We start from the raw sequence: 11,800 nt of genomic DNA, 5'->3' as shown, positions 1-11,800 counted from the left end.
TCTCTCTCTCTCTCTCTCTCTCTCTCTCTCTCTCTCTCTCTCTCTCATTCTCTCTCTCATTCTCTCTCTCACTGTCTTCTAGGTCCCTTAGTCCTGACCTGACCTTCCTGCCTTCCTGCCCTGACAAGAACAAAGTCCACTTCAACCCGACTGGCTCTGCCTTCTGTCCTGTCAGTTTGGTGAAGCCCCTCTTCCCCAGTATGGGCTTCCTCTTCCGAAATTGCCCCACCACCCCAGGGTCCCCCTGTCCATCAACAGCTCCAAGTCCTTTCTTGACCTCTCCCCGAAAGGACCCTGATGCTCCCAAAGCACCCCCACTACCTTTCGAACCCTGGCAGCGCACTCCACCCTCTGAGGAGTCTGTGCTTTTCCAGAGTTCCCTGGTAGTTTGAGGGTCTTTCCTCAAATCCCTCCCACCTTACCATGCCAGACCAGTGCCTTTGTGGCTGGCTTCTCCCACTCCCCTGGATGGAGACCAAGGATCTCATCCTCTCTTGGCCTTTGAGCATCTTCCTTTTATCACATTGAAATGCCCTGGTTCCTGTATCTGTCGGTACCAGCTCCTTGGAGGGGAGGAAATCTGCCTTCTCCCTTGGGCTGGGCAGCTCACCACTCTTCAAGTCAGCATTCTCATTCTTGATTCCCCTTGGAAGAGAAATGGCCATGGAGGCCTTGGCCCCTCCATCCCAAGTGTGTGAGTACAGACAGCCCCATAGGAGACACTTGTCCCTCTCAAATATCAAGGAAGCTGGCTCAGGGGAGGGAGAGAAAGGGGCCTTGAAAGGATCCCTTCCCTTTCCCCCTGCAGAGAAGAAAAGCCCAGGAGAGAAAACTCACTGCCTCCCCTCATTGCACCCCATCCCTCATGTGTATTCCCTCATCCACACCCTTCTCCTTGGAGGGGTTGATCCAAGTAGTCCCAAAGCCGGGACCAGCCCAGCTGTGGGCAGACAGGGGAATGGAGTGTTCCTGATGACATCTTCATCTCGCCTTCATCCTGACTGAAGATTGTTGGGAGCTGTGGTCCAGCCTGCCTACCCCTGGAGGCAGGTGGAGGGGTGAGGGGAGAGAGAGCTCGTGCCTCCCCTTTGAGGCAAGGCACAATGACTGAATGTACGCTGCTGCCTACTCTCTTGCCTCTCCTAGGTTCAGGTTGGATTTGAAAAATGCCTATTTTTCTTGTATTGATGTAGAAACTCTATTTTCTCCCAAAGACACTATTTTTGCAGCTGTTTGAAGTTTGTATATTTTCCGTACTGCAGAGCTTACACAGAGAAATTGAAGAGGAATGTTAATGTTGGAATTTCCTTGTCCTGTGTTTAAAGGTGGTTTTTTTTTTTTGTTTTTTGCAGATCTTGGTGTTAATAGTCCAAATAAATAGATATTCCCATCAACCATGGGCCTGGTAGATTCTTCTGGAGGGTTGGGGGATCCTTGGGAGAGAGGATCTTTCATCATTCTTCTCATCAAGTATCACATTAAAATTCAGGAACTGTACAAATTACCAGGCCCAGCAGGTGTAGACCCACAGAAGTCTACTACCTCTGCTGAAAATTAGCCCTTCATTTCCATAACACTGAGGAACATGGCATGAAATGGACTCACCAATCTTTATCCCACACTACAAATGATGGAGGGAGGCACCATTCATTTAAGGCATGAAGGGCTGGATAATTTCAACTCTGAGAGAATCTGCTTATACTTTAGAGATTTGCTCATTCATAATTTTTGTCAAAAAGGTAAGATAGAAATCATGGGTTAGTAAAAGGCAGTGTAGTTCAATGGAAGAAACATACACTATGGAGGCAGAGGTCCTAGGTTCATGTTCTGTCTGATGCTTGCCCCCGTGGGACCTTGGGCAAGTTAGGTAACTTCCCTGAGTCTTACTTTCCCCATATGTAAAATGAGACGTAGACTAACTCTGCTCTGAGGTCCCTTTCAACTTGCTCTTTCCAGCTCACTTCTCTGTTGTCTTCCCCCACTAGAATGTAAGCCCCTTGAGAGTAAGGGACTGTCTTGCTTTTTTTGTGTTTATTCCCTAGCACTTTGCCCAGTAAACCTGGCACAGAGTAAGCACTTAAGAAATGCTTTATGATCCAACTATGTGCCAAACACTGCCAAGTGCTGGGGAGTGGGGGGGGGGGAGAGTAGGGTTTAGATAAGATCCTGTCCTCATGGAATTTAGTCTGGGAGGGCATAGCTCTCCCAGATAACTGTAATGCATAGTATTACATGCTTTACAGAGATGCCGAACAAAGTGTTAACTGTAAGAAAGAAGGGGGGAAATTCTGAGAGGATAATCATGGAAAGCTTTCTGAAAGGAGAGGGCATTTCAATTGGGTTTTAAAAGATGGGCATCCGATAAGTATAGAGAGGGATGACATTCCAGGCATAGAAAAGCAACCAGGGCAGAGGCTGGGAATCCCAGGACATAGTCAGGAACTGGATCCAGTCCAGTTTGGCTTTGAGTTTAAGCACCGCTAGTGTGGCCTCTAGTATTTGGGACCCATATAATTCTTGCCCAGAGAAAACAAATAGGTACATGAAACCAGTTCCATAAAGAGACAGTGTGGGGCAGCTAGGTGGAGCAATAAATAGAGCACTGGAGTCAGGAGGACCTGAGTTCAAATGAGGCCTCAGCCACTTGACACACTTAACTAGCTGTGTGACCTAGGGCAAGTCAACCCTAATTGCCTTGCCTTCCCCCCTCCAAAAAAAAAAAAAGACAATGATAGATGTCTATCATCCACACTGGAGTGGGCCAAGGTCCCAGGGAGGCTCCCTAATGAAGAGCAGACATGTGAGGCTAGTGGACTGACCAATGGAATGTTGGTGAATATTGACATGTGGGCTATCCAGGGAAACTAGGTGGAATGTGAGTTTATTTAAATAGTTTTCCTTTGAGATTAAGTAAAAAGGGGTCACCTCGACTAGATGAACCAATAGTTCCCTCTTTTCTTGTATTTGTAAAGTCAGCCAGAGGGAGAAGACAAATTTCCTCACACTCTAGGGCTGTTTAATCTTGTCATCTCACTCTTTATCTTTCAAATTCTGTGGGCTATAGGGGATAAACAGCCCCTTATTTCAGTCATTTGTATCTCATCTGTGAGAGACTGTTTGCAAAGATGCAAGCCAAATTCATCAAGAGTGAACAAGCAAAATAGCAAATGACTGCAGAGGTCCCTTGGTGGGGGGCTGGATGGGAGGAGCAGGAAGAACGGGCTGTCTCCCTTTGCTCTTGAAAAACAAAATGACATGATGCTCTAAATCTTCAGTGCAAGTCAGGCCTAAAGTCATGGGTGTGGTGCTGCCCAGTGTTTCCTTCCTTTGGTTGAGATGATGCCAAAGGAGGAGGCGGCTACAAGTGGAGAAACTTTTACTGGGGCTGCAGTGGCTCTCAGCCCAACAGGCTGTCTGAGGTTTAGATCAACTGAAATTGTCTGTGGTTGGGGGGGTGGGGTTGCTCTGCAAGAATACTGAGACCTGAAGGCTGCTCTCACTGACCCTTGACCTGAATATCCCCAAATGGAAGCTTATTTGGGGAGGATTCTACAAAGAGGCTAGTGGAAAGGGAACCAGAAAGGCAAGCACTGGGCTTTACAATCCTGGTCAGTTTCATGATCCTGAAGGTCATTTAAACCTCCCTCTAATATATATAATAAGTGAGATGGGAGTAACAATTACATCTGCAACTGCAGGCCACTTCTAGGCCACCGAAGTGCTTTCCCATGGCCTTACCACATTTGGTCCTTATAACAATCCCGTGTGGCAGAGTGGGCAGGTTTTATTAATCCCCATTTTATAGATGGGGAAATTGAGGACCAGAGGGTGAAAGGTTGTATGGCTAGTTAGTGGAGTCCTATCCTTTTTTCTTTTTCCACTTAAATCTCCCTGCTCTGCCCCTCTGGAGGCCTACTGCTAGACCAGGGGAGGAGAGGGTACCCCCTCGATCTTAACTCTTGCCTCGCTTAAGGATCGGGAATCCAAAGGGGCTGAGTGGTAAGGCTGTGGGCACTAGAGGGCGCCACAGAATTCCAAAAGCTATAGAGGCAGGTCAGCGCTAGGATCCAGGGGAAGTCTCAAAGAAGGCTATTTTGATCCGCTTTATCTCCCCGATACTTAGTCCCTACCTTCGGCAGACTTTCAACAATGTGGCCAATCGGTGGCCTCCACATCTAGTTACGTCACCTCGGAACGCCCCCGTTCCCCAAGGTCCCCCACAGGCTTCTTGTTGGGGCTGCCCCGAAGACCGCCTTTTTGGAAAGACTCAGGATTGCGCCTTTTCCCGTAGAGGTCTGGGCGTCCCTGGCCATCGAGAAAGACGTCAAGGCCTAGAGGTGCGTCTTCCTCGGTGAAGTATGTCGCGACACCCCGCAGGCCCTTCCTCCGCCTCCGCCCGGATCTGGCAGCTGCGAAGATAGCCTCGGGGCCTTGCGGCGCCGGCAGTCGCTGGCATCCCCTATGAGGGCCGCGTCGCCGGTGTGCGATGTCCGGCTCGAGCTGCCGCTGCCAGCGCCGTCGCCGCCGTCATCTCTGGGGACTCTGAGTGAGGCCCGTGCCGGCCTGGTCCCACGCCTCATGGCCGCCAGTGGCGCCCTGGTGCCCGATCGGCTGCGCCTGCCGCTCTGCTTTTTCGGCGTCTTCATCTGCTACTTCTATTACGGGATCCTGCAGGAGAAGATGTGAGCGCCCCCGACCCCCCCCCCCCCGGGCAGACCCGGCCAGATTCCCCGGAGGCTCTGCCCCCCACCCGCCTCCCAGCTGGGGCGCTTCCTGGGGGGCTTCCCGCCTCTGCCCCTGCACCACGGACCCGGGCTCCCCGCGACCACTTCATCCCCGGACACTGCCCTTCGCGGAACTCGGGGCCACGTGGGTGGCGTGGCTCCTGTCCAGAACATCACTCCTTCAGTGACAGGAGGAAATGACAGCTGGGGCCCCCAGCTGGGAGGGGGAAAGGGTGGGACCGGGAAGAGTGCCACGAACCAGCTGATAACAATAACAATAGCTAACTATCGCTTATATAGCTGTAAGGTTTGTAAAACGCTTTACGGGTATTATCTTATTGATTCCCCACCAGACTTCTGGGAGGTATTATCCCCATTTTACAGATGAGTAAACTGAGTCTGGACGCGGTTAAGGGGCTTGTCCAAGGTCATGCAGCTATAAGTGTCTGAGGCTCGATTGGAACTCAGGCCTTAGTGACTCCAGGTTCAGGTGCTCGGTATACTGTATAGTTAGGTAGGGAAGTAAGTAAAGCATTTACTGGAGATTCACCCCACCTCCCACCTTTGTTTTAAGGTTATAGCTTGAGTAAGTGGGAAAAGGGAGACTTGACCTCAGATCTTCCTACTCCTAAGGCCAAGATTCTTTCCATGGCACCAGCACTGCCCAAGACCAGTGATCATCTTGGGGTAGTTCTCCCAGTTTTTTTCTGGAGAGGTGGTGGCTTGTTGGATTGCTAAATCTCGAATAGGAAGGCCCAGGCTAAATTTCATTTCAGGCTTACTAGCTATCTAACCATAAGCAAGGCGTTTAATCTCTCGTAAGTCTCAATTTCCATTTGTGAAATGGGGATAATAATGATGGCATTTGCATCCCAGGGGGATTGGTTGTAAGGAGCCAGTGAGGTGTCTGTAAAGTGCATTGCAAACTTTTGAGCACCATATTAAATAGCTATGCTTATAATTATCCTTATTTCCTTTTTTCCTCCTGTTTCCTTTTTAGCACGAGGGGAAAATATGGGGAGGGTGCCACACAAGAGAAGTTCACATTTGCCTTAACCTTGGTCTTCATCCAGTGTGTGTTCAATGCAGTATTTGCCAAGATCTGTGAGTACTTAATCAGGGAGAGACCATGATCAGGCCCTGGGTGCTGGGTTATCCTTGGCTGGCCCCATAAGGTTTAAAACCCTAGAGTCATGTTGCTGCTCTCCCTATCTTATCATTCTGCTTTAGAATCCACTGATTTGTTTGGGATGAGATTCCTTAGACAAATCCTTTATGTCAGAAGTAAGAAAGGAAGAGAGTAGGTGTCCTGTGTATTTTACACTGTTGCCGAAGATGTAATTTATTTCTTTGCTCTAGCTCTTCTTTCTCTGTCAACTTCAGGAATTTGTTGGCCCAGTTAGTTTAAATGATTTTTCCTCATAGAGCCACCCCTATCTTCTCTCTTCCCTTCCCCACCCTCACCCATCCTACTACTACAGGATTAACTGTCCAGCATAATCTGGACAGAATGTCCTCTGGGAAATCAGTAGCCCCCGATAGGCCTTGAAAGTAGACTTAGAGAAAAGAGAACACATAGTCCCTTAGAAAGTTTACAGTTTAATGGGAGTAGAAACTATTCCTGTCCTTTGGGAGCTTTCTGTCTCAGTGAAGAAACATTCCTTTCAGAATGTCCATTCCTCTCTGCCCTGTGGTCAGTCCTAGCCCTCCCAGGCTTCTCTTGTATTTTTTTTGTTTTCTCCCAGTGATCCAGTTTTTTGACACTGCCAGGGTGGATCGGACCAGGAGCTGGCTCTATGCAGCCTGCTCTCTCTCTTACCTGGGTGCCATGGTCTCCAGCAACTCTGCATTACAGTTTGTCAACTACCCAACTCAGGTGAAACTTCCAGGAATGGGTTGGAGGGGGAGCCCAGAGCAGATGCTTAGGTATTTACAACCTTAGAGCTCTCCTTCTTTAGATTTGCATCTCTGCACTAAAAAAAAGAATAATTTTGAAATTATTACGGTCAGACTCAGTAAAAGAGGGAGGTTTTGATGGGAAGTAACTGTTGAAAAGTGAGCAGAAAACTGGAATGTTGGCAGCATCTGAGTCACACAGGGATAGAATTTGATCAGTTGTACCTTCCCTCCTTTTTTAAAGGTGCTTGGCAAATCCTGTAAACCTATTCCAGGTAAGCAATGTTGGATTTCCCCATTCTTATTCCCTCTGTGACTTGAAGCTATATCTTAGGGCTTTTATAATCCCAACTCTCCATCTCCCTCCTGTTCTGTCATCTAACTCTACCCTGCCCCATGACTTCTGCTATCCCCCTCATCATTATATTCAGATTTAAGAGATTCTGCCTCCTTTAGATTGTATTGAATATAATCTAAAATTAAGATTCAAGATATTCTCTCTTCTCAACCCCTGACACACGTTATTTATATTTCTGTTGTTTTGAATAGCCATGAGTTGGCATTCTAGGTTCATTTCTCGTGGGAGCTAGAGGCTGGAGGCTTACTTCTTTCAGATAATCAATTATGTTAAAATTACATGTTTCTTTTTATACTATATTAGAATTACATATCTGTCAGATGCCAGTGGTCATCTTAATCCAGTACTTTTGCCTTTCCCCTCCCTCCAAGACCCTTCTCTATACCTTCTTATTGACTTCACCTTTGCTCTTTCTCTCCAGCATGTTAATGCCCTTTGCTCTGCTGAGCCCTATTACTTAATTAGCTCTTTCTGCATGCCAGCCCTAGGACCTTCTCATTTCCCTGGTGCCCTTCCTTCTAGATAACACCTTCCTACAGTGAGATCTTCAGCTCCTTCCTGTCTCTGGGAAAGTGGCTAAATCTCTTTTTCTGCTTCCTCCCTGCAGTAATGCTCCTGGGAGTGACCCTCCTAAAGAAGAAATACCCAGTGGCTAAATACCTTTGTGTGCTCCTGATAGTGGCTGGAGTGGCCCTCTTCATGTACAAGCCCAAAAAGGGGGTTGGAAGTGAGGAGCGTTTGGTTGGCTATGGAGAGCTCCTTCTGGTATGAAGTTACTGATGAGGGAATTGTAACACTCTTTGTTCTGAAACACTCGATGTCTTTTCCCTTAGCCAAAATCCTCACCCTGCTGAGGCTATTGGGGAAGGCCTGGCTATTTATTGAACTGCCTCTCCTTCCCCAAAGGGTGCATAGCCAAGGATGGTCAGCTTTGTGTCAAGAAGCTTCCTGCTAACTCCTGGACCCTGTAGCAGGATATAGCTAGAGACTATGGTGTAAAATCCCCAAAGTCCAAAGCCTGGAGAGGGAAGGAAGTAATATTTCTTTTGGTTCTTTCGTACCTGGGTTCTGAGAACCCTAGAAATAGGAAGAAGCCTGTTATGTTCTAAGTCAAGCTTGGCGTTCTCTATTCTTTTTTTTTTTTAAAGCAATTGGGGTTAAGTAACTTGCTCAAGGTTACACAGCCAGGTGTTTCTGGGTGGGTGCTAAGTGTCTGAGCTCAGATTCGATCCCAGGTCATCCCGACTCTGGGGTCGTTGCTCTTACTTAACTGCGCTACCTGGCCGCCCCTTTGTTCTCTATTCTAACCCCTACCGGTCAGCCTCAGGTGTTGTGTTTTAGTATTAGTGGGGAGGGAAGTTGCCTGTTTCTCTGGAAAGTGCTAAATCACCCATCCCATAGATGACCCCACTGCCCTGGAGGTTGGCTAAGAAAGAAGCATAATTTGCATGACCTAAAGAGCTGAGATGGGGCATCTGTTGAAGCAGTCTGGCAAGGTGGACAGGGCCCTGAACTTGGAGCCAGGAAGAACTGCGTTCAAATCCTGCCTCCTGGGCAAGTCACTTAACTGCCCTGGGCTTTAGTTTCCTTATTGTCAAATGAGGGGGTTGGACTCAGTGACCTCTTGGGGCCCTTCTTGCTCTAAATCCATGATGCTGTGGACCATGGCCTCTGCCTTAAGACAGCTGTTCTCAGAGAAGTCCCAAGAGGGAGAGCCATGCCTTCCCTGGGGCTCGGAGCTTTGCTGACCCTTTCCCCTCATGCTGCTCCCTCCATTTCTCAGCTGCTGTCTCTGACACTGGATGGACTGACAGGTGTCTCCCAGGATCACATGCGAGCTCATTACCAAACAGGCTCTAACCACATGATGCTGAACATAAACCTCTGGTCCACATTGCTCTTGGGAGCTGGTAAGAAGCCAGTTCCGATGTCTCCACCATTTACCCCTGGATGGCAGGCTCTCCTGATCTAGGTCAACCATAGATCCACCTTCCTAATGCCAGCCTTTCGGCATGCCATCAGCCAGCCTTGGCTTTGAGATTCATGTATCAGAGACCCTGAATTAGAGAGAAACCCCTTACACTCCCATCACATTTTCACTGCTTGTTATCTATATTCAGCACATTGAGTTAGTGGGCACCTGCTATGTGCAAAGCCCTAGGCAAGGTGTCCAGAGAAGACAGAAGGTTAAGAGGAGATTACAGTCTTGAGTGGGGAGACAGCCTGCCTTCAAGAAACATATAGTCTGCCAGGGGAAACAAGAAGCAAATGTAAATTTAACCCAATTCTTCATACTAATTTCTACTATCTGGTTGCTGGAACAGGATTAACTAGTTAACTGCCAAGGTTTGAGATTCTAATTTATCCAATCAAGAAAAGTCAAGAGACAGAACAGGGAAAGTTGCATGGTAGGACAGGGATAATTTCCAAGCCCTGAGTTCTTTTTTTCTCCATATGCTTTCTTTCCCAATCCTAATTCTCCACAGATCCGAGTGACCCTCTAGGGGTTCAGGCTTCCTGGTACATGTGTGAAGGGAACATTTGTGGGGGAGGATGCTAGCTCCTTCCTCAACATCAGCTTTGGTCTCTTGTTGCTCCCCCTCAGGAATCCTGTTCACTGGGGAATTCTGGGACTTCCTTAGCTTTGCTGAGCGATATCCCAGTGTCCTTTACAACATCCTTCTGTTTGGCCTAACGAGTGCCCTGGGCCAGGTGAGTCCCCCAGAATGAAGCTTGTCCAGGGGATGGGTGGTTACATTACCCATAAACTTCCATGCTGCTTTTTTTTTTTTCCCTTTTTTTTTTTTGAAGGCTTAAGTCTTGGAATCAAATGCCTGTCCTTGGCCTGAATTTATCTCTCTATGTTTCTCTCTCCAGAGCTTTATTTTCATGACAGTTGTGTACTTCGGCCCTCTGACCTGCTCCATCATTACCACAACCCGCAAGTTCTTCACCATCTTGGCATCTGTGATACTCTTTGCTAACCCTATTAGCTCCATGCAGTGGGTGGGCACTGTACTGGTGTTTATGGGTGAGTTTTCCTGGCTGGGTCTGGGCATTGGCTTAAGCTTTGAGCATGATGGATTCTATTTTGAAGGTTCATTTTAGTGGGGGAGGAGAGGAATTTTTTTGTTTTTCCAAGACTACATCTTCCTCTTTTGCTCAGGTTGGAAATGCATTGACCATTAATGGGTCTGATCCTAATGCTGATTGGCACAGAAGCTTTAATCTGTTCCAGTTTTTTCCAGCTTGAGCTGTTTATGTCTCCTCAAGCTGCCCAGGGGCTCCCCACACTGGGGCTGAACTTAGTGCCAATTTTGATTTGCATTCCTCCCAGACTCAAGTGATATACCAGTCTGCCTCCCCAGCAACAGAGACTACCAATATGCACCACCCTGTCCTGTGGGGGGGGAATACATTTAGTTACTGATTTTCTTATGTCTGATTAATTCAACCTAGCCATAGTCTGAGTCAAAACAACTTTAAAGTTGATACCAGGTAGCTTTCAGCCCTCCTACATTTTGCCAGTATTTTCCATGCTTTTCTGCATGTTAGGATTGTTTTAAATTTTCACCTGAGCATTACTTGTGCTCCTAAGAAAGGTTTGATACCAGTGTTGTGTATTCCATTTTATTTAAAGCCTCTGGTTTCTTTGGAGCCTCACCTAATTTATTTCACATCCTGGCCATGTGTAGAACTATAGGGCTGGTCTTGAGACCTATGTCCTCAGACATTTCAAATTCCATTGGGGAAGCTAAGTTTCTCTTTCTCTCTCTCTCACCCTCTCCTCTCCCTTCACCCTTACCTCTCCCCCCCATTAGGTCTTGGCCTGGATGCCAAGTTTGGCAAAGATTCCAAGAAGACGTCCCTCTAGGAAGATCTAGGGATTCACTCCAAGGCCATTTAACTTATTTTCTCGAATCTCAATATCTCCTTGAGAACTGGACTCAACAAGGGGAGAGGAGGGGGTTCTAGTTTTTGTTGTTTTACTTTGTTTTTAAGAAAGAAATCATAGGTTCTAAAAAATTGATATTTTGTTGGGTTTTGATTTTTTTTTTTAACAGGAATGAGTAATGACTTTTGTTTGTGATAAGATAGAGGGAGGCAATAATCTAGCCTACCTCAATAAAAAGAAGAGGGAAATTTTGATCATTTTCCTAGATTTCTTCCTCTATCTTGGTCTGATTGGGTTAAGCAGGTGATGTGCTCGTAGTATGAAAATGGGGGTGGGGGAAAGGGGTTGAGAGCTCAGCAGATCCAACCAGTCCCTTCTCATTAGTCGAGGACTTGCCTACTGTCAGACATCTCTGGGGAGAGTCTAAAAATAACCACTTCAGATAGTTCCTTCTCCAATAATTTATCTTTGTGGTGTCCGAGAAGTTCTTAGCAAAAGTAAAAGCAACTGTCATCTCCTCGTGGATCTTCTCTTGTTGTGATAGGGGTGAAATGCATCCATAGCTGCAGAACTTGCTGTGAATTTGATATTTCTGACACCTCTCTCCCCCAAGAGAAAAGACTTTCCAAAATGGAAACCCAAAATGAAAACCTAGCCTGTGTGGGAAGGGAGTTGGGAAGGTATGTGAATGTACTTTTTCCTGCTTAACCTCCTTTGCTGTCTCCTGCTTTTAGTTCACCTACTTCCCCCCACCCCCCACCCTGGGATGTAGGGAGAACAGCAGGATTCATTCTTCCTCTTCCTCTGTTCTCCATAGCTGTTAAAGATTCACAGCCCTCTGTCACACAGTCCTCTGCCAAGGTGCCACAGTGCCAGCTTCTGCTTGCTGAAGGGGGCACTCACAGAAAGCCCTGGCATGTTGCCCCA

General features: G+C 47.3%; 2 protein-coding genes across 4 annotated transcripts in view; both read left to right on the top strand.

Moving 5' to 3' along the window:
* FAM117A (family with sequence similarity 117 member A) overlaps positions 1–1,394 on the top strand; it is a 50,781-nt gene extending 49,387 nt beyond the window's left edge. For both annotated transcript variants that reach the window (XM_069064396.1, XM_069064395.1), the window contains one exon: positions 83–1,394. In XM_069064396.1, coding sequence (XP_068920497.1) covers positions 83–392 — 310 coding nt within the window. In that variant the 3' untranslated portion in view covers positions 393–1,394. The remainder of the gene's footprint in view (positions 1–82) is intronic.
* Positions 1,395–4,245: 2,851 nt separating this feature from the next.
* SLC35B1 (solute carrier family 35 member B1) lies at positions 4,246–11,132 on the top strand. Of its 2 annotated transcripts, none has more exons than XM_069064398.1 (9): positions 4,246–4,682; positions 5,725–5,828; positions 6,470–6,600; positions 6,865–6,895; positions 7,586–7,743; positions 8,762–8,888; positions 9,584–9,690; positions 9,856–10,009; positions 10,800–11,132. In XM_069064398.1, the coding sequence occupies exons 1-9, from the start codon at positions 4,462–4,464 to the stop codon at positions 10,850–10,852; spliced, it is 1,086 nt and encodes a 361-aa protein (XP_068920499.1). In that variant the 5' UTR covers positions 4,246–4,461; the 3' UTR covers positions 10,853–11,132. The 2 variants fall into 2 exon arrangements, with proteins under 2 accessions (XP_068920499.1, XP_068920500.1); XM_069064399.1 differs by having other exon boundaries at positions 4,614–4,682; positions 6,495–6,600.
* Positions 11,133–11,800: the final 668 nt, after the last annotated feature.

This window comes from Petaurus breviceps, unplaced genomic scaffold, assembly GCF_028583685.1.
Source record: "Petaurus breviceps papuanus isolate PSGF00001 unplaced genomic scaffold, PetGlider_PUasm1.0 90630, whole genome shotgun sequence".
In the NCBI taxonomy this organism is placed as follows: Eukaryota; Metazoa; Chordata; class Mammalia; order Diprotodontia; family Petauridae; genus Petaurus; species Petaurus breviceps.
Note: the sequence above shows the minus strand (reverse complement) of the source record. Positions and strands in the feature narration are given on the sequence as shown.

Bases quoted from the DNA above. Each gene is read 5' to 3' on its own strand.
- SLC35B1 (XM_069064398.1), top strand. From the start codon at position 4,462: ATGAGGGCCGCGTCGCCGGTGTGCGATGTCCGGCTCGAGCTGCCGCTG. The intron at 4,683-5,724 runs GTGAGCGCCCCC...TTTCCTTTTTAG, and splicing joins GGGATCCTGCAGGAGAAGAT to CACGAGGGGAAAATATGGGG. The intron at 9,691-9,855 runs GTGAGTCCCCCA...TTCTCTCTCCAG, and splicing joins TAACGAGTGCCCTGGGCCAG to AGCTTTATTTTCATGACAGT.